The following is a 22189-nucleotide window of genomic DNA, read 5'->3' on the forward strand; positions in this document are numbered from 1 at the left end:
GGACTCAATCAAAGGAAAGAGAATAAAGTTAATTAGTTAAAATATGAAGTTAATTTTATATTAATTAGTTAAAATTTTCTTTAACAGAATATATTCATCATTATTTTTTATGTAAAGAAAATTAATCAAAAATACTTTTTTAGTGACAATACAATCTTCATTAATGGTGACATTAATATTATATTCAATTTAACCATAAATAAAAAATATTCAAAAAAATTTTGAGAATCTTCCTAATAATTTGATAAATTCAATTTTCGTATTAGAATTAATTCTTTCCGTAACAGTCATAAAGTAAAAGATACTTTTTTATTTTTTGAAAGAGTAAAAGATACTTTGATTAAGAAACAAACCAATAAATCAGTGTCCCACTGGTAGAAAAAGAAAGAAAAGAAGTGCTTGGTGCTGACAATTTCAAAGTGTGGACCCACAATCACGTGTTCCTTGGGGAAAAAGACAATTTTCAAAAGTTTCCTACAGACTGACATCCACAAAAGTCCCATCCTCTTTCCATCACACTTCCTGGAAACATAAGCAGAACATCTGACAGAGAATCATCGAAGTGTATTAATTTTCTATACCTACTCTTATCACTTGATCGTCATACAGTTACCATTTAAGCATCTTCTTCTATCATCTGCGCTATCCTAAGAGTTTGCTTGATTTCTGCATGCCTTGCTTTTCTTTGAACTCAACAAAACCCACTTTTCTATTTTATTTTCCCACTTTTCTTTTAGCTTAAAGAAGAAAAGCATCTCTGTTGTTTAACTCTGAAAAAAAAAAAACATTTGATCTCTTAAATTACTTTTGTTTGATCCTTGTTAGCTACTTTTCCTTTCTTTAATTATGGTTTTACGGTCTCCGGAGTTGGTGAAGTAATTCCATTTCAATTGAGGTAAGCTTCAATTAAACATATTTTATTTTTTTATGTGTTTAATTTCTCTTATCATTTATGAATTTGACTTCTTTTTATAAATTTATTAATCTATTATAAATTTTCATATTTCTATCCATTGTTTATCGACATTTATGGCTATTTTGGGAAAGTATTTTTAAGTAATTTACGCATGACCAGTGACAAGAATTTCTACATCTGTAGCATTTTCAATTTTCAAGTTGGTCGATCAACAATCCGTTCTCTTGCGATCCTCATTTTCATAAAGGTAAGGTACTTTGCAAACATTTTGTAATTGTTTTTGTCTCTCTGCTAAACTTTTTACTCTTCAAAATTAAAATTAGGTAGATTTTTATTTTATGAATGTTGCAAGTGATCTTTAATTAAAATATATAACATGTTTTAATAATTTAAGATTTCGGAGTTTGAGATATTAATACTAATTGTTACTAACAGTAATTTTTTTTTTTAAAAAAAGAAAAGATGAGGCCAGTAGTTTCATAAGGTAAAAGATTTGAGCCCTCGTCCTCCACTAAGGACTTGAAATTGAATGAGAAAAAGACGTTTATAATTTTTAAAAAAATATTAAAGATTATTAATAACTAATTAGAGAAATATCATGGGGGCAGAATCAAATAAAAATATGAATAATTGCAATGGTAGCCTGTTTCAATTTTTGGCCTTGATCTTCTGAACACACAAACCAAAATATATTCCAGTAGATAGATTTTCAAGTCTAAGATTAATTATGAAAACACACGTTTGCAATTTGCATTGAATATTCCTATAAAAAATATTAAAAAATATTCTTAAGCTTCTTTTTATTGTTTCTTTTGTTTTTTTTTTTTACATTTTTTGGTACAATTATTTGTTTTTTATTTCTTAAAAAGTTAAGTGAGAAGTAAATGACAAAAAAGTGGAATCCTAATTAATTAAAAAAGAGTAAAAAAATAAATAAATGGTAAAATTATATTAAAACTAAAAAGATCCATTTCATTATTTAGAATATTATATATATAATGTATGCAAAACTTATTTTGATTTCTTCATTCAAACGTGCTAATCAGGCCAAGTCCACTAAGTCTTTCATTATCGTGTTGATCTGCTTACATTTTCTCGTTATCTGCTACAGATTCATTTTAACCAAGTTGTAGATCCATGGCGGTATCATTTTTATACGAGATGGTCGGTAACATGTTGTCCAATTTCGTGTCCGATTTTGTGTCCAATACTGTGTCAGGTGCTGGGCAACGACTTTGCTTGATTTTCAAGCGGGACGAGGATCTGGAGAAGATTCGAGATACTCTCACCACTGTAAAAGAGTTCAGTCTTGATGCTGAGGAGAAGCAAGAGAGCGACCCTGCCTTGAAAAAGTCGATAATTGAGGTGCAAGATGTTGTTTACGATGCAGACGACTTATTGGACGAAATTGACTATGAAATCCTGGGCGAGAAGGTGCGTGCTCGGGAACAGGAACCTGGGGTGCATGCTCGGAAAAAGGTACGCAAATTAATTTCATCTTTTGAGATGGGCCCTAAAATTAAGGAAATTAGAGGGAGGCTGGACAAGGCTGCGGCAGTCATTTCTACGTTTAACTTGAGGAAGAGAGTTGCAGAACAGGATAAGAAAGCTAAGTGTATTTACAGGGAGACTGCTTCAAAGGTGAGGTCGGAAATAATAGGGCGAGAAAAAGATAAAGGTGAAATTATAAAATTATTGTTGCAGGAGCAAAATGATCATGGTGACAGCATCTCTATTGTTGCCATTGTTGGGTTTGGAGGTTTGGGAAAGACCTCGCTCGCCCAATTGGTGTATAATGATGCAGAAGTAGAAAGTTACTTTCAGAGACGAATATGGGTGTGTGTTTCTGAAGAATTTAATGTTGGTATAATTTTTAAAAAAATCTTGGAGTCTCTTGAAGGTGATAAAGTGAATGACTTGTGTCTAGATATTTACGTAGACAAGCTTCAAGAAAAATTAAAAGGGAAGAAATATTTACTTGTGTTAGACGATGTGTGGAATGAAAATAATTTAGAGTGGGATAAATTTTCACAATATCTAGTGTTTGGTGCTTCCGGAAGCAAAATTCTTGTGACTACTCGTAATAAGACAGTTTCATCTACTATGGGGGTGCACGATCCTTACCTTTTAAAAGGTCTCAATGAGGATCAATCTTGGGTTTTGTTTAAGCAGGTGGCATTTCAAGGACAAGGCCAAATCGATACAGACCTTAGAGTAATTGGAGGAGATGTTGCACGAAAATGCAAAGGAGTTCCTCTTGTTCTCAAATGTTTGGGAGGTTTGATGAGACAAAAGCCTGATAAAAATTATTGGTCGTCTGTTCAAAAAAATGAAATTTGGAAGGTGCTAGAAAAAGATGATAGTATTTTCCCGGTGTTACAATTGAGTTACATTCACTTGCCAAGACATTTAAAACAATGTTTTGCTTTTTGTTCACTTTTCCCAAAAGACTTCAAGATATTTAAAGACAAGTTGATCCGATCATGGCAAGCACAAGGTTACATTCAATTAATGGAAAATGAGAATGTACAAGACATTGGTGAAGAATACTTTAATAATTTGCTGTCAAGATCATTTTTTCAAGAGGAGGAGAAAGATGCAGTTGGGAATATCATTTGTTGTAAAATGCATGACCTTATCCATGATCTTGCATTATCAGTTACAGGTCATCATTTTCATTGGATGAAAGATGAAAAAGAAAATATTTCAAAAAGAGTTCGACATGTGTCATCAGAAAAAAATTCCAAAGAAGTTGTTTTGACTTTGTTGGAAACAAAAGAGATAAGAACTATATTTTTTCGGACACATATTTTCGAGGATTTATTTCTTCAAAATGTAACTTTTTCATGCTTTAATTGTTTACGAATGTTGAATTTGAGTCGGATGGACATTGACATTTTGCCAGATTCAATTGGTGAATTGAAGCATTTGAGATATCTTGATCTTTCTTCTAATAACAAGATGAAAGTGCTCCCAGATACAATAACCAAATTGCACCATTTGCAAACTCTATTACTCGAACATTGCACCAGTCTTGAAGAATTACCAAGAGATATACAACACTTGATTAGTTTGGAATATCTCAATATTGATAATTGCCAAGCCCTAAAGTACTTGTCAAAAGGGTTAAGGGAATTGACTTCATTACAAAGATTGGGCAGATTTATTGTGAACAGTGTTGAAGAAAGTTTCTCAGCTGCAGCCACGTTGAATGAGTTGAGGGACTTAAATGACCTTAGAAACAGCTTAACAATTGAACACTTAGAAAAGGTGAAGAATGTGGAGTTCGAATCTAAGGAGGCGAATTTAAAGAAAAAGAAACGACTTCAATCTTTGAAATTATATTGGAGATCTCCCTTGCATTGGAGTCCTTCCTCTCTAGCAAGTGTGGAAAAGGATGAGTCGTTGTTAAATAATCTTGAGCCACACCCGAATTTGAAAGAGCTGATGGTATCCTCTTATGGAGGAGCAAGGTTTTCGAGTTGGCTATCTTCGTTGACTAATTTAGTCGATCTTCAAATAGCACATTTAAGGAATTGCCAACGTCTACCACCCCTGGATCATTTTTCATCTCTCAAATCTCTCACTCTTTACTTTTCCAATGCTTTAAAACGCCTGCCACCCTTGGATCATCTTTCATCTCTCAAGTGTCTTGTACTTGTGGAGTTAAATGCTTTAGAATACGTGGCAGAGTCTTTCCCCTTGCATCGCTCCAGGTCAGGAAAACCATTCTTCCCGTCGCTTAAGACACTTTGCATCCGACGGTGTTCTAATCTCAAAGGATGGTGGAGGACAAAGAATGAGAACCAAGGATCGATCGCTGAGCTGCTTTGCTTTCCTTGCCTTTCCATGTTAGAAATCATGGGCTGCCCAGACTTAACCTCAATGCCGCTGTTTCCATCTCTCGACCAAAATTTGACTTTGGCAGATGCTAGTATAAGGCCTTTGCAACAAACATTGAAGATGACGATGACCGAGGCTAACATGACATTAGAAGAAGCATCATCATCATCAATGAGCACATGTCATTCATATTCTTCGGCTACGTTTCCTCTCTCCAATTTGAAGCGTCTGAGACTTGAAGGCATTAAGGATTTAGAAGTTCTGCTAGAAGAGTTCCTGCTGCCGTATTGCCCCAAATTGGAATCACTACTGCCGCAAAAGATGAGTTGCCTCACCTCTTTACAACAATTGTGGGTTCAAAATTGCCCTAATCTGAAGGATTTGCCCGACTGGATACTCAATCTCACTTCCCTTAGAAGTCTTCAAATCAATGAGTGCCTTGAATTACAGTCCATTCCAGAAGGGACGCCTCAGCTTACATCTTTAGAAGAATTATCTGTTCAGAATTGTCATAATTTGAGGGCTTTGCCAGAGTGGATACTCAATCTCACTTCCCTTAAAACACTTCGAATTTGGGAGTGCCTTGAATTACAGTACATGCCAAAAGGGACACATCAGCTTACCTCTTTAAAAGAATTGTTCGTAGGGAAATGCCCTAATCTGAGGGCTTTGCCAGATTGGATACTCAATCTCACTTCCCTTAAAACACTTCGAATTTGGGAGTGCCTTGAATTACAGTACATGCCAAAAGGGACACATCAGCTTACTTCTTTAAAAGAATTGTTAGTAGGGAAATGCCCTAATCTGAGGGCTTTGCCTGACTGGATACTCAATCTCACTTCCCTTACAAAACTTCATATTCAGGAGTGCCTTGAATTACAGTACATGCCAGAAGGGACGCATCAGCTTACCTCTTTGAAAGAATTGTCCATTGAAAATTGCCCTCATCTTAGGGCTTTGCCTGACTGGATACTCAATCTCACTTCTCTTGAAACACTTCAAATTTGGAATTGCCTTGAATTACAGTACATGCCAGTAGGGATTTCTCGGCTTACATTCTTAGAAGAATTATATGCTGACCGCCATAATTTGAGGGCTTTGCAAGACTGGATACTCAATCTCACTTCCCTCAAAGATCTTTATATTTGCGAGTGCCTTGCATCACCGTACTTGCAAGAAAGGATGCATAACCTCACCTCTTTACAACGAATGATAGTTGAATCTTGCCCTAATCTAAGTTCTTCTAGACATTCTCTCAAAACACTTCTAATTCGGGGGTGCCCTGATATATACTCCTGGAGAATGAGGCATTCTTTGTCCTCTTTAGAAGAATTGAATGTTCAAAATTGCCCTAATCTGGGGAAATTGTTGTATCGCATATCATTTTTAATCACTTGCCTCAAAACACTTACGATTTGTAAGTGCCCTGAATTACAAAACTTGCAAATGGTGGATCGCCTTACCTCTTTACAAGTATTGTCAATCAGTGAATGTCCAAAATTGTCGGAAAGATGTGAAAAGGAAACCGGAATCTTGTGGCCTCACATTGCTCACATCCCATCTATTATAATTGATGGGCAACAGATTCAGTGATGATCATACAATATATAGGTAACAATATTTTTCTGCACCTCTATTTATATTTTCTCCCTGTACCTGATAATTCTTTTTTTTTCTTCCTGGATTTGGATGATTCGTAATTTGTTGTATGCATGTAATCCAAGTTGACTATGCGTGTAATTTGTTTACTCTGCTACTTCTTTCTAAGTGGACTAACAATATTGATTTTTTCTTATATAGACAAATTTAAAAAAATTACAGCAGTATGAATCTACTGAAGTTATCAAATTATTCTGATTTTTCACTTTGTTATATCTAAATGTCTATTTTCACCTTTTTCAATGATGTTAATCTGTGTTCAGAGGATATTGTTTAGGTTGACCAAAAGTTTGGGTTTTCTGTAAGAGGTTGTCAACAGCTTTTTGTGCAGTGTTGATGTAATTGTTCAGTTATCTTATCACTAAAGTTAGAATGCCAAAAGGAGTCTTTAACATAAGCATAAAAGGGAGTTGTGGACAGATTATTGTCAGTTGTTTCACTTCCCCTGTTTTTATTCATTGATCAATGCAAAATTATCTTTTATACAATGAGGCAGCCTTGGATGTTTGTGTCATATCTTTTTAGAAGCAAAACCAAAATTTAATGTGAAACACTGGTGAAATAAGCTGAGATTTTATAGGCACTTGCTTTTGTAAGGAATATGTTAACATTATTTCTTTATTTTTTACTACGTGTTTATAATGGGATGATGACATTTTTTCCATTGTTTGAAGCAGGAAGATTTCATCTTGCCAATTTCCTTCCAAAGCAGACTGTTGTTGAATTGAAACCAAGAGAAATTTCTATTGGTAAACTTTACCACTTATTTGGTTTGTTTTACCAATTTCATTTACTTTCTATAAGGAATCCATTAACACCCAACTTCTTACTTCTTTCTGCGTGTCTTTATTGGGATTATGGACTTTTTCTGATAGATTGAGAGAGTACGAATTGATTTCAACTTGCCAATGCCATTGTGAAGAAGAGTACTACAATCCATGGATTGGAAGCTTTACTCTCAACAGCGCCATCACTATCTATGTTACAGTTTGATGGCAATTCTATGTGAGAGTTAAATTTTACTTTTGAGTGTTTGAATTCAATAAAGGCTAGCTCGTGAAAATAATTTAACAACTTGACCTCTGGTGGCTTTGTAGATGACAGAAATTGCACAGCATGCAACTCTTTCACCTTTTCTTCCCAAGAAGTAAGTGATCTTGAATTTAAGGTAAATTAGCTTATCACTTAATGCTCTATAGAATTTACTGTGCATAGAATGTTGAATATTTTTTCATTGCTATAACGTTATAAAATTTTCATTTTCTATAGAAAAATAAGAGGTATCATGACTAGCTCACCAACTCCCTTTCGAGGCATTCTTGAAATGCAGGTATATTCCCAAAGCATATCTATTGCAGAAGTGATGACTCCATATTATAGTTTCTTTAGTTTTTGTTCTTGATCTTTTGCATATCTTTAGTTTTTTAGACTAGTTATTTGTGAATGAAGGCAAACAACACTTGCTAAGTAGCGGCTCGAGTGATTGGGAGAATAGTATGGAGTTGAGCTGTTTGGAAAACCCCTTTGCTTCTTTCAAAATCAATGTCAATAGTTCCATATTGGCCGTTCTTTGAGGTCTTTGAACAGTGGCTTCAATTCTAGTCTGTAGGCCTTTACTTAATTAACCCAAACTGTTAAGGGGACCTAAATACAAATGTTCTTTCCAATGTATATGGAGAAGACTTTTGGGATACTGTTCTGGGATTTACTATTTGCTACATTTGGGTGCTGCAAAGTGTCAAAGAATTGTCAATCAAAGAATGTCCCCAATTGTTGAAAAAATGTAAAAAAGAGACTGAAATCTAGTGGCCTCACATTGCTCTCATCCTGTCTATTTATATTGATGGCCAACAGATTCAATGATGATCATACAGTACAGGTAACCATATTTTTCTTCTCCTCTGTTTATATTTTCTCTCTTTATCTTTTATTTCCTTCTTTTTTTCTTCCTGGATTTGAATGATTTGTACTTTGTTCTATACATGTAATCCAAGTTGGTATACCGATTGCCTATACTTTGTACAGATAGCATACTTATTGTGAAAGCATTAAATTTCATACTCTTGTACGGATAAATTTAAAAAAACAGTATTATAAACGTACTTAAGTTACTTAATTATTCTGATTTTTAGTTGTTATATCAATTCCCAACTTCTTCTGTTTAACATAAACATAAAATGGAGTTATGGACAGATTATTGTCAGTTGTTTCACTTTCCCTGTTTTGTGCATTGATCAATGCAAAATCATCTCTTATACAATGAGGCAACGTTGGATGTTTGTGTCGTATCTTTTCAGAAGCAAAACCAAAATTAAATAGAAAAGGATCGCAGGACAGATAGCTTCTATCATAGAGATTCTAAATAATTGAATAACTGATGAAATAAGCTGAGATGTGAGAGTGAGTATTCCTGAAAATTTCAACTAAAAGTTTGTTAGAATATCCAGTCAAGACTCCGGAGCTGAAAGCTAGTAATAATAGAAACAAATGTGAAAGTCTGCTTGTACATTTCCTGCCATATTTGTTGTGATGAGGAGATATTGCTATAGGTAATATTTTCGCCTCTTCTTCTTGATGTTGGCACTTGCTTTTGTAAAGAATATATTAACATCAGTTCTTTCTTTTTGTATGTGTTAATAATGGGATGATGACATGTTTTCATTGTTTGAAGTAGGACGATTTTATCTTGCTAATTTCCTTCCAGAGCAAACAGTTGTTGAAATTTCTATTGGTAAACTTTACCACTTATTCGGTTTGTCTTACCAATTTTATATGCTTTCTATAAGGAATCTATTAACACCTAACTTCATACTTCTTTTTGCATGTCTTTATTAGGATTATAGACTTTTTCTGATAGTTTGAGAGAGAACATGCGGATTTCAACATGCCGATGCCATTGTGAAGTAGAGTACTAGAATCGGTAGATCGAAGGCTTTACTCTCAACAGTGTTATCACTATCTATGTTACAGTTTGATGGCAAGTCTATGTGAGAGTTAAATTTTGCTTTGGGTGTTCAAATTCAATAAAGACTAACTGATGAAAATAATTGAATAGCTTGACGTCTGGTTTCCTTTTAGGTAAAAAAGACTGCACAACATGCAACTCTTTCACCTTCTTTTCTCAAGAAGTGAGCCTTGGTCTAATGATCTTGAATTCAAGGTTAATTGGCTTTTCATTTATTGCTATGTTATATATGAGGAATGTGCTTTGTATAGAATCCTCAATATTTTTGCATTGCTCTAACATTTAAGATTTTTGTTTTCTATAGAAAAGAAAGAGATGCCAATGACTTGCCTGCCAACTCCCTTCCGGCCATTTTTGAAATACAGGTATTCTCAAAGCATTTTTTATGAGGAATGACTTGCTTTTGTAAAGAATATATTAACATCGGTTCTTTCTTGTTTGTACGTTAATGGGATGATGACATTTTTCATTATTTGAAGCAGGATGATTATATCATGCTAATTTCCTTCCAGAGCAGACTGTTGTTAAATTGAAACCAAGAGAAATTTCTATTGGTAAAATTTACCACTTATTTGGTTTGTTTTATCAATTTTATTTACTTTCTATAAGGTATCCATTAACACCCAACTTCTTACTTCTTTCTGCATGTCTTTATTGGGATTATGGACTTTTTCTGATAGATTGAGAGAGTAAATATTGATTTCAACTTACAAATGCCATTGTGAAGAAGAGTGCTACAATCCATGGATTGGAAGCTTTACTCTCAACAGCGTCATCACTATCTATGTTACAGTTTGATGGAAATTCTATGTGAGAGTTAAATCTACATTGAGTATTTGAATTCAATAAAGGATAACTCATGAAAATAATTTAACAGCTTAACCTCTGGTGTCCTTTTAGATTACAACGATTGCACAGCATGCAACTCTTTCACCTTTTCTTCCCAAGAAGTGAGCCTTGGTCTAACGAGCTTGAATTTAAGGTAAATTAACTTATCACTTATTGCTCTATATAATTTACTGTGCATAGAATGTTGAATATTTTTTCGCTGCTATAACGTTATAAGATTTTCATTTTCCATAGAAAAATAAGAGGTGTCATGACTTGGTCACCAACTCCCTTTTAAGGCATTCTTGAAATGCAGGTATATTCTTGAAGCATATCTATTGCAAAAGTGATGACTATATATTATAGTTTCTTTAGTTTTTGTTCTTGATTTTTTGCATATCTTGTTCCTTAATGCTTGCTTATAACAATGGATTTTTGGACTAGTTATCTGTGAATGATGGCAAACAACACTTGCTAAGTAGTGGCTTGAGTGATTGGGAGAATAGTCTGGAGCCGATCTGGTTGGAAACCCCCTTTGCTTCTTTCAAAATCAATGTCAATAGTTCCATATTGGCCATTCTTGGAGGTCTTTAAACAGTGGCTTCAATTCTAGTCTGTGGGCCTCTACTCAATTAACCCAAACTATTAAGGGGACCTAAATAGAAATGTTCTTTCCAATGTATATAGAGAAGACTTTTGCGATACTGTTCTGGGATTTACTATTTGCTACATTTGGGTGCTGTTAAGTGTCAAAGAATTCTCAATCAAAGAACGTTCCCAATTGCAGGAAAGATGTAAAAAGAAGACCAGAATCCAGTGGCCTCATATTGCTCTCATCCTGACTATTTATATTGATGGCCAACAGATTCAATGATGATCACACAATGCAGGTAACCATATTTTTCTTTACCTCTGTTTATATTTTCTCCCTTTATTTGATAATTCCTTTTTTTTTTCTTCTTGGATTTGAATGATTCGTTCTTTGTTCAATACATGGAATCCAAGTTGGTATACTGATTCGCCTACACTGTGTACAGATAGCATACTTATTGTGAAAGCATTAATTTCCTTCCAGAGCAGACAGTTGTTGAATTGAAACCAAGAGAAATTTTTAAATATATTTATCTGAAATATGTTTAATGTTTGTTTAACATTAAATTGAAATTTAATGTTGAATTGAAATTTCTAAATAAATTTAACAGCATTAATTTGACTTTGGAAGATGCTAGTATAAGGCCTTTGCAACAAACATTGAAGATGACGATGACCGAGGCTAACAAGACATCAGAAGAAGCATCATCATCATCAAGGAGCACATGTCATTCATATTCTTCGGCTACCCTTCCTCTCTCCATTTTGAAGCGTCTGAGACTTAAAGGCATTAAGGATTTAGAAGATCTGCTAGAAGAGTTCCTACTGCCGTATTGCCCTAAATTGGAATTGTTACTGCCGCAAAAGATGAGTTGCCTCACCTTTTTACAACAATTATGGGTTGAAAATTGCCCTAATTTGAGGGCTTTGCCCGACTGGATACTCAATCTCACTTCCCTTAGCAGTCTTCGAATTAAGGAGTGCCTTGAATTACAGTCCATTTCGGAAGGGACGCCTCAGCTTACATCTTTAGAAGAATTATCTGTTCAGAATTGTCATAATTTGAGGGCTTTGCCAGAGTGGATACTCAATCTCACTTCCCTTAAAACACTTCAAATTTGGGGGTGCGTTGAATTACAGCACATGCCAAAAGGGACGCATCAGCTTACCTCTTTAAAAGAATTGTGGGTAGGGAAATGCCTTAATCTGAGGGCTTTGCCAAGCTGGATACTTAATCTCACTTCCCTTAAAACACTTGGAATTTAGGAGTGCCTTGAATTACAGTACATGCCAGAAGGGACGCATCAGCTTACCTCTTTAAAAGAATTGTCCGTAGGCAATTGCCCTAATTTGAGGGCTTTGCCGGATTGGATACTCAATCTCACTTCCCTTACAAACCTTCTAATTAAGGGGTGCTTTGAATTACAGTCCACGCCAAAAGGGACGCATCAGCTTACCTCTTTAAAAGAATTGTCCATTGAAAATTGCCCTCATCTTAGGGCTTTGCCTGACTGGATACTCAATCTCACTTCTCTTGAAACACTTCAAATTTGGAATTGCCTTGAATTACAGTACATGCCAGAAGGGACGCATTGGCTTGCATCTTTAGAAGAATTAATTGTTTACTGCCATAATTTGAGGGCTTTTCCAGACTGGATACTTGAATCTCACTTCCCCAAAGATCTTTATATTTGCGAGTGCCTTGAATCACCGTACTTGCAAGAAAGGATGCATAACCTCACCTCTTTACAACGAATGATAGTGGAATCTTGCCCTAATCTGAGTTCTTCTAGACATTCTCTCAAAACACTTCTAAGTCGGGGGTGCCCTGATTTATACTCCTGGAGAATGACGCATTCTTGGTCCTCTTTAGAAGAATTGAATGTTCAAAATTGCCCTAATCTAAGGAAATTGTTGGATCGCATACCATTTTTAATCCCTTGCCTCAAAACACTTAAGATTTGTAAGTGCCCTGAATTACAAGAATTGCAAAGGATGGATCGCCTTACCTCTTTACAAGTATTGTCAATCAGTGAATGTCCAAAATTGTCGGAAAGATGTGAAAAGGAAACCGGAATCCTGTGGCATCACATTGCTCACATCCCATCTATTATAATTGATGGGCAACAGATTCAATGATGATCATACAATATATAGGTAACTATATTTTTCCTCACCTCTATTTATATTTTCTCCCTGTACTTGATAATTCTCTTCTTTTCTTCCTGGATTTGGATGATTCGTAATTTTTTGTATGCATGTAATCCAAGTCGACTATGCAGAAGTGGATTTAATCTACTTCTTTCTAAGTGGACTAACAATATTGATTTTTTTTTCTTTTCTTACTTTGAATTTTATTTTTGTTAAGTTAAATATTACTACTATGAAATGTGACCAAAACTTGATGTCAAAACTCTGCCAGTATTTCACTGCCATTAGGAACTTTTTTCTTGTTTTAATCTCTCATTCTTCAATTATAATCCTAAGCATTTAGGATCTCACTAGCTCTAGCTGGAACCCTTGTACAGAAAATCATATTTATAGTCAAAGCAATAAATTTTATACTCTTATATAGACAAATTTTAAAAAATTACAGCAGTATGAATGTACTCAAGTTATCAAATTATTCTGATTTTTCACTTGTTAAACCTAAATGTCTATTTTCACCTATTTCAATGATGTTAATCTGTGTTTGGAGGATATTGTTTAGGTTGACCAAAAGTTTGGGTTTTCTGTAAGAGCTTGTCAAAAGCTTTTTGTGAAGTGTTGATGTAATTGTTCAGTTATCTTATCACTAGAGTTAGAATGCCAAAAAGAGTCTTTAACATAGGCATAAAATGGAGTTGGGGACAGATTATTGTCAGTTGTTTCACTTCCCCTGTTTTTATTCATTGATCAATGCAAAACCATCTCTTATACAATGAGGCAATCTTGGATGTTTTTGTCATATCTTTCAGAAGCAAAACCAAAATTTAATGTGAAACACTGGTAAAATAAGATGAGATTTTGTAGGCACTTGCTTTTGTAAGGAATATGTTAACATTATTTCTTTCTTTTTTTCTACGTGTTTATAGGGGGATGATGACATGTTTTCATTATTTGAAGCAGGACGATTCATCTTGCTAATTTCCTTCCAGAGCAGACAGTTGTTGAATTGAAACCAAGAGAAATTTCTATTGGTAAAATTTACCACTTTTTCGGTTTGTCTTACCAATTTCATATGCTTTCTATAAGGAATCTATTAACACATAACTTCATACTTCCTTTTGCATGTCTTTATTAGGATTATGGACTTTTTCTGATAGTTTTAGAGAGAACATACGGTTTTCAACGTGCCGATGCCATTGTGAAGTAGAGTTCTAGAATCGGTGGATCGGAGGCTTTACTCTCAACAGTGTCATCACTATCTATGTTACAGTTTGATGGCAATTCTATGTGAGAGTTAAATTTTGCTTTGAGTGTTCAAATTCAATAAAGACTAACTGATGAAAATAATTGAACAGCTTGACCTCTGGTTTCTTTCTAGGTAAAAAAGACTGCACAACATGCAACTCTTTCACCTTCTTTTCTCAAGAAGTGAACCTTGGTCTAATGATCTTGAATTCGGTTAATTGGGTTTTCATTTATTGCTTGTTATATATGAGGAATGTGCTTTGTATAGAATCCTCAATATTTTTGCATTGCTCTAACATTTAAGATTTTTGTTTTCCATAGAGAAAGAAGAGATGCCAATGACTTGCCTGCCAACTCCCTTCCAGCCATTTTTGAAATGCAGGTATTCTCAAAGCATTATCCATTGCATACATGATTCTATAGGTTAAAGTTTCTTTAGTTTTTGTTCTTATTTTTTTGCATATCTTTATCCTCAGTGCTTCTTTATAACAATGGGTTTTTTGACTAGTTAGCTGTGAATGGAGTCAACCAACACTTGCTAAGTAGTGGTTCGAGTGATTGGGAAAACTGCCTGGAGAGCTGAGCTGGTTGGAAAACCCTTTTGCTTCTTTCAAAATCAATGTCAAAGTTCCATCTTGGCCATTCTTGGAGGTCTTTGAGCAGTGGCTTGAATTCTAGTCTTTAGGCCTTTACTTAATTAACCCAAACCGTTAAAGGGACCTAAACACAAAGGTTCTTTCATAATGTAGATATGGAGAAGACTTTTGGGATACTACTATGGGATTTAATATTTGCCACGTTTGGGTGCTGCAACTACTGTAACCTCCTGCATCATAGTAAAATCTCTTTCACCTTCGACCGTGGATGTAGGTTATTAAGCCGAACCACGTAATTTTTCGTGTGTTTTATTATGTTAGATTGTTTGCTTGTTATTTATCATAAAATTTGGTTCCACATCTATATTTTTTACTATGTTATTCATCAAAGGTATTGCTTTTTTGACAAGATAATGTTAAAGAGTTGTCTTAAAATCTCTTCAATCCACCAACAATGAATATAGGTTCAGATAAATCACGTAAATTTTTTATGTTTTTATTATACGTGATTGTTTATTTTGTTATTTACTATCAAATTTGGGTTGCTTCGTTCACTATGACATTGTAAAAGGCATTGGTTTATCCCAAAATGTATTAAGTGAAGCTATCATAAATGTTTCAATTTTAATTGATTAAGAAAAGTTATAAGTTTGAAGTTTCTCATTTCCAAAATGGATTAATTTTTTGATAAATGTCACTACAACTTTGTAATTGGTATTAATTAAAAATATTTCCTACCTAAAATTTGCCATTAATTATAAATGTTTTGTTTTAATAAAACACAAAAAGTAAATAATCCTCAATCATACTTTATATTATATAACTCGACATAAGCCAAGGATCCATAAATATAATTTTATATAAACAGTAATTTAATTGTCACTGCAATAAAAACATATAGAAACAGTAATTCATCCCTTCAAACGTATGGTGGTGAATGCCTTGCTGTCCAACTACTATAAAGTAAAAGTAGTGGAGTAATGGAGATGGAGATTCCATAATAAAGTGTGTTATCCCCAGATTTTCTTTTTTATAATTTTTTTGAGCTTAGCTTTTCTAAATGCTGATGATCATTTTTTTAAAGTGGATTTTTCTCCTTGAAATGATGGATTTAATTACTTGTTTCCTCCTAATAATCACCTCTGAATAGTAGCTAAATTTTATAATGTAATTAATGATAGTTATACCGTACCTTTAATCAAAACGAGAGTGGTGCCCGTAACTACGCTATGAAAAAGCTTACAGGAAATATAAATTATGTTAGAATGGACTTCAATTTAGTATCTTCAAAAGAGTTTATAGAAAAAGCTATATTATATTAGTCAATTATATAAATGTATGGTTTTTGCTGGTAGAAGAAAAGATAAACCGATATTAATTGAAGATAATTATTTACTTTGGTTTCAATCACTAAAAGTTGCTCCTAAATATATGGTTTTAAAACAGTACTTAACCAAAGAAGATAATAATCCTATCAAACATCCAATATTTTTTTCCATTAAAAATATATTGTTTAAACAAAATGAATAGCATTTGTGAGTTGAAGGTTTTCATTTTTGTTAGATGATATATATCAACTTTCTAGATACAGGACTTGCACTTTGTTACATGTTAAGGGAATATAAATTGTTATACAATTATCATATATGTTTAACTATGGTGACAATTTGCTCTTCCTTTTGCCGTATACATTTGTTTCCATTTCTTTGATTTCTGTTGTTGTATTATATTGTATAAATTGCATGGTAGAGGAAAATATAAACTATAATTAATTAAAAATAGTTATTTGCTTTGGTTTCAATTACCGAAAACCTGCACTTACATATATAGTTATAAAACAGTACTTATCCAAAGAAGACAATAATTCTATCAAAAATTATTAAATGTATAATTAAATATTAAGAAATGAGAGAGTATATAACCTTCACTATTGGCATATTAAGATAAATAGTTGTAGAATATATGACAACACTATAATGTAAAAATCTTATCAATATAAAATAGTTACTAAATTCTGGTAGTATCTATTTTTTATATCTAAAATAAATGGTTAAAGGTTATCAAATTCAATTGATTTATTTATTCAATGATGACCGTGTGCTATGTATATTGAGAAATGAGTAGACCTTCTTGGTTTTTATGTTTTGTTCAATGGATTTGATGGATATTTATTGAAATTTAAACATTAATGTACAAAAGAAATGTCTAAATACTATAGATTTTCATTCATGCAGAATAAGAGAATATAAACAAAAAATAATATTAAATTGCAATTGATAAATATTAAATGAATCTATCCTCTAAGCATTAAAAGTTAAAAATTATTGTTTTCAAGTATTTCTACTAAAATAAATAAAAGTAAAAAAAAAAAAACCTTTCAAATGTAAAAAATAATGTAGTTTTGACATAAAGTATACAAAAAAAAATTAATTCAATTGAGAATGATAGGTGTCAATCAATTGACTCAATCAGATATCCTACTTAAAATAGTACTTATTTAAAGAAGACAATAATCATATCAAAGATTGTTAGATGCATAATAAAATATTAAGAAATGAAAGAATATATAACCTATATTATTAGTAGATTAAGATAAACCGTTGTAGAATATAGAACAACAGTATAATGTAAAAATCCTTTCAATATAAAATAATTACTAATTTCTAATAGTATCTATCTTTTATATATAAAATGAATGGCTAAAGGTTGTTAAATTCAATTGATTTGTTTATTAAATGATAACTATGTGCTATGTATATTTAGAAATGAATAGACCTTGACTTTTTTATTTTGTTTAATGGATTGAATGGATATTTATTTGAATTTAAACATTCATGTATAAAAGAGATATGTAAATACTCTGGATTCAGGTTTATACAAAATAAGAGAATATAAAAAAAATAATATTAAATTACAATTGATAAATAATAAATGAATCTATCCGCTAAACATTAGAAGTTTAAAATTACTTTTTTCTAGTATTTTTTACTGAAATAAATAAAAAAAACTTTTCAAATGTCAAAAAAAGAGTAGTTTTGACATAAGGTGTGCAAAAAAAAAATTAGTTCAATTAAGAATGACAGGTGTCAACCAATTGATCCAATTAGTTACCTTACTTTTATATATATTATAGATATATAACATGTTCTAATAATTTAAGGTTTTGGAGTCTGAGATATTAATATTACTTGTTAAATACAGTAATTCTTTTTTAGAAAAAAAAGAAAAGAAAGAAAAGATGAGGCCAATAGTTCCATAAGGCCAATAATTCCTTTTTTTTTCTTCCTGCATTTGGATGATTCATATTTTGTTCTACGCATGTAATCCAAGTCGGTAAAATGATTCGCCTATATAGAAGTGGATTTAATCCAAACTCTGCTACTTCTTGCTAATTAAGTGGACTAACAATATTGATTTTTTTTCTTTGAATTGCCCTTTTGTAAGTTAAATATTACTAATAGTTGTGTGAAATGACTGTGAAATCTCACCAAAACTTGATGTCAAAACTCTGTCAATATTTCACAGCAATTGGAAACTTTTTCCTTGTTTTAATCTCCCATTCTTCAATTACAATCTTCAATTTTAAGCATTTAGGATCTCACTTGCTCTAGATGGAACCCTTGACAGATAGCATACTTTGTAGTCGAAGCATAAAATTTTATACTCTTGTACATATCTCCATTCAATACTCTTGAGCTGAAAGCTAGTAATAATAGAAAATAAAGTAAAAAGTCTGCCCGTACACTCCTGGTGATTTTTTTTTCTCAGCCAAAAGCGAAAGGATATATTAATGATTGATAAATGTACAAAATGGTGAGCAAAGAGACGGCTCAAAGCAGCAACAAAACAAAAAAAGCTGTAACAAAATAGCTGGAGAACAGAATAGACTCAGGGCAAATAAAGATGAAACATGAATTCAAAAAGTGACGAGAGAGGGCAGAAAAATGCTGGTAGGATCTCAAGCATCAGTCTGCGATCAAGCAGCAGTGACATACAGTGCATAACAGAGCAGTATTACTACATAGCACACGGGCAAAGGAGGAGATTAAAGAGACGAGGAGAAATTGCTGTAGGTAAAATTTCCTCCCCTTCTTCTCAAAGTATAACTATTGCCATGATGAATGTAGACTTTTGAGATACTGTTCTAGGATTTACTATTTGCTACATTTGGGTGCTACAACTACTGTAACCTCATCTTCCTACATTGTAGTAAAATCTCTTCTACTCTTTATATCTATGGATGTAAGTAATTAAGTCGAACGACGTAAATTTTTGTGTATTTGATTATGTTGAATTGTTGGCTTGCTAGTTAACATCAAATTTGGTTTTCTTTAGTATTTTATAGTTTTTACTTGGTTATTTGTCAAAGGTATAACTATTAGGTAGAACCTATTTTCATATTTTAGCTAACAAATATTCTAAAAAAAACTTATCAAATTTACCATATTAAATAATATTTTCAATCAATATGTTGAAAATCTTATATTGAAATAGTATCTTGACAAGTATTTTTAAGACAATAGTTAATAAAATATATTTTATACTTATTTATTTGGAAGATACAACTCTAATTGTTAGTATTTCAACCCTGACTCACTGCAAAATTTTGGCACTTTCACTCAATGTTTTCCAGTCGCTAGATTTGCAAGTCTAAGATTAATTATGAACACACACCTTTGCATTTTGCATTGCACATTCCTACCAAAATTATGAAGTACCATAATTTGAGGGTTTTGTTAGACTGGATACCCAATCTCATCACTTCCCTCATAGGTCTTCACATTTGCGAGTGCCTTGAATTACCGGACTTGCAAGAAGGGATGCATAGCCTTACCTCTTTAAAATGGTTGTTGATTTACAATTGCACTAAACTAAGTTCTTCGGGATTGGGTTATGTCACTTCTAATTCATGTGCGCCATGATTTGCATTCCTTGCAACTAATGCAATGGATGGACATCATACCTAGTTTCACTTCTCTCAAAACACTTAAGATTTGTAAGTGCCCTGAATTACAAGACTTGCAAGGGATGGATCATCTTACCTCTTTACAAGTATTGTCAATCAATGAATGTCCCCAATTGTTGGAAATATGTCAAAAGCAGACCCGAATCCTTTGGCCTCACATCGCTCACATCCCATCTATTATAATTGACGGGCAATAGGGTCAATGGTGATCATACAATGTAGGTAACTATATTTTTCTTCACCTCTATTATATTTTCTCCCTTTACCTGATAATTCTTTTTTTTTCTTTTTTTCCTGAATTTGGGTTTGGACTAATAATATTGATATTTTTTTCTTTTCATACTTTGAATTTTTAAATATTAATAAATATTTAAACTGCCAGCATAACTTGATGTCAAGGCTCTGCCAGTATTTAACAGCAATTGGGAACTCTTTCCTTGTTTCAATCTCACATTCTTCATTTATAATCTTAAGTCTTAAGCATTTTGGATCTTACTAGCTCTATATGGAACCCTTATACAGATAGCATACTTATAGTAGTCAAAGCATTAAATTCTATACTCTTATACAGACAATATTTTTAGAAAAAAAATACAGTAGTATAAATGTAGCTAAGTAATCAAATTATTCTGTTTCTCACCTTTCGATATCAATTCCTAACAATCTTTTAGATGTTTCCTCTCACCTTTTTCAGTACTGTTAATCTGTGTCTGGAGGAGATTGATGCAACTCAGATATTCTTAATAGTTAAACTTCTTCTATTTAACATATGCAAAAAATGGAGTTCATGAACAAATTATTGTAAGTAGTTTCACTTCCCCCGTTTTTATATGTTTGTGTTTTTCATTGAAAATTACCGTTTTTATAACTTTGGATGTTCTTGCCATACCCTTTCAGAAGCAAAACCAGAATTAAATGGACAAGGATCATGAGACAAATTACTTCTATCACAGAGATTCGAAGTAACTGAAACACTGGTGAAATGAACTGAGATGTGAGAGTGAGAATCGTTCTTCTTTTTACAGATTTATATATATATCTTCTTTTTTGTCTATCTTCTCTTCAAGGAAATGACTAATATTATAACCTCTTCCTTTCATCAAGCAGACGGAATGAAGTATTAACCAATATTGTTTTTTCCCAAGTATCCCTGAGGATTTGCAACTACAAGTTTGTTGGGAAACCCCTTTGCTTCTTTCAAAATCAATAATGCTTCCATGTTGGCCATTCTTGGAGGTCTGTGTGCATTGGCTTCAATCCTAGTCTTTAGACTTTCACTACAATAACGCAAACTGCTAAGGGGACCTAAAAACAAAGGTTCTTTCATAGTGTACATGGGGAATACCTTTGGGATACTGTTCCGAGATTTCCTTTGGCTACATTTGGGTGCTGCAACTACTGCAACCTCATCTTCCCACATGGTAATAAAATCCTTCTACTCTTATGTCCATGGATGTAGGCAATTAAGCTGAACCACGTAAATTCTTGTGAGTTTTATTATGCTGGATTAATTGTTTGCTTGCTTTTTGTCATCAAATTTAATTTGCTTTGGTATTTATATTTTTCAGTAGGTTGTTTGTCAAAGGTATAGTATAACCCATTTTCATATTCCAGCTAACAAAGTAGTCTAAAATAATTTATCAAACTTTTTTTTTTGCAGCAATTTTATCAAACTTATCTTATTAAGTAATATGTTCAATCAATATATCGAAAATCTTATATTAAAATAATATCTTAACAAGTGTTCTTAAGACACTCGATAATAAAATATTTCATTTGGAAGATGAAACTCTAATTGTTAGTATTTCAACCTTGACTCAATCCAAACCTTGGGCACTTTCACTCATTGTCTTCCACTAGCTAGATTTCACTCATTGAATTTTTGTATTATTACTTTTATTGCTATTCAATTCATGTAAGCAAGCTTTCAACTGTATTTTGGACTAGAAGGAGACATGAAGTATAAAGGCCTACTTTTTCTCAAGAAGCTTCTCTAACAACTCCGGTATCACTTCAAAAATATCTCCCTCAATAAATTGAACCATCAAGATGAAGCAAAATATAATTGTACATGTTCCTTTTGCATTAAGACTTATTTTGTATTGAATTCTCAGTTTTTGTTTTTTTTTTCCCTTGGATTCTAAGTTTTCAAACAGTGCAGAAAGTGCCATGCATGAAGATTATTAGAAAGAAAAATCAAACAATGCCTCCAAGTGTAGATTGTAAAGCTAGAATCTTTCAGACTTAAAACCTACACTTGCCTTGAGTTCCCTGGTCTGTGTTTGAACCCACAGAAGAAGCTGCAGAGTTTCATGTCTTCCATTTTTTGCTGAAAGCATATGGCTGAGAATATAATGTTCAAAGAAATTAAATTCACATTGGTCTATTTGTTTCCTAGCAGGCTCCTTTAGATAAGATCTCTTTGGTGGTCA

General features: G+C 32.8%; 1 protein-coding gene and 1 long non-coding RNA gene across 12 annotated transcripts; both read left to right on the forward strand.

Moving 5' to 3' along the window:
- On the forward strand, positions 511-11045 carry LOC18593610 (putative disease resistance protein RGA3). Of its 8 annotated transcripts, none has more exons than XM_018124431.1 (15): positions 511-895; positions 1076-1163; positions 2028-6370; positions 7096-7167; positions 7294-7423; positions 7516-7586; positions 7688-7748; positions 7868-8297; positions 9090-9149; positions 9254-9405; positions 9497-9578; positions 9688-9748; positions 9866-9937; positions 10064-10193; positions 10284-10365. In XM_018124431.1, the coding sequence occupies exon 3, from the start codon at positions 2054-2056 to the stop codon at positions 6350-6352; it is 4299 nt and encodes a 1432-aa protein (XP_017979920.1). In that variant the 5' UTR covers positions 511-895; positions 1076-1163; positions 2028-2053; the 3' UTR covers positions 6353-6370; positions 7096-7167; positions 7294-7423; positions 7516-7586; positions 7688-7748; positions 7868-8297; positions 9090-9149; positions 9254-9405; positions 9497-9578; positions 9688-9748; positions 9866-9937; positions 10064-10193; positions 10284-10365. The 8 variants fall into 8 exon arrangements, with proteins under 8 accessions (XP_017979920.1, XP_017979922.1, XP_007020985.2 ...); XM_018124433.1 differs by having other exon boundaries at positions 1100-1163; positions 9863-9937; XM_007020923.2 differs by having other exon boundaries at positions 1100-1163.
- On the forward strand, positions 12445-15157 carry LOC18593611. 4 transcript variants are annotated; one of them, XR_001928659.1, is made up of 6 exons: positions 12446-12959; positions 13877-13981; positions 14086-14237; positions 14329-14388; positions 14517-14577; positions 14704-15157. It is a non-coding gene; the product is annotated as an uncharacterized LOC18593611 (long non-coding RNA). The 4 variants fall into 4 exon arrangements; XR_001928658.1 differs by having other exon boundaries at positions 12445-12959; positions 14086-14213; positions 14306-14577; XR_001928656.1 differs by having other exon boundaries at positions 14329-14577.

The sequence above is a fragment of the Theobroma cacao genome, chromosome 7 (assembly GCF_000208745.1).
Source record: "Theobroma cacao cultivar B97-61/B2 chromosome 7, Criollo_cocoa_genome_V2, whole genome shotgun sequence".
In the NCBI taxonomy this organism is placed as follows: Eukaryota; Viridiplantae; Streptophyta; class Magnoliopsida; order Malvales; family Malvaceae; genus Theobroma; species Theobroma cacao.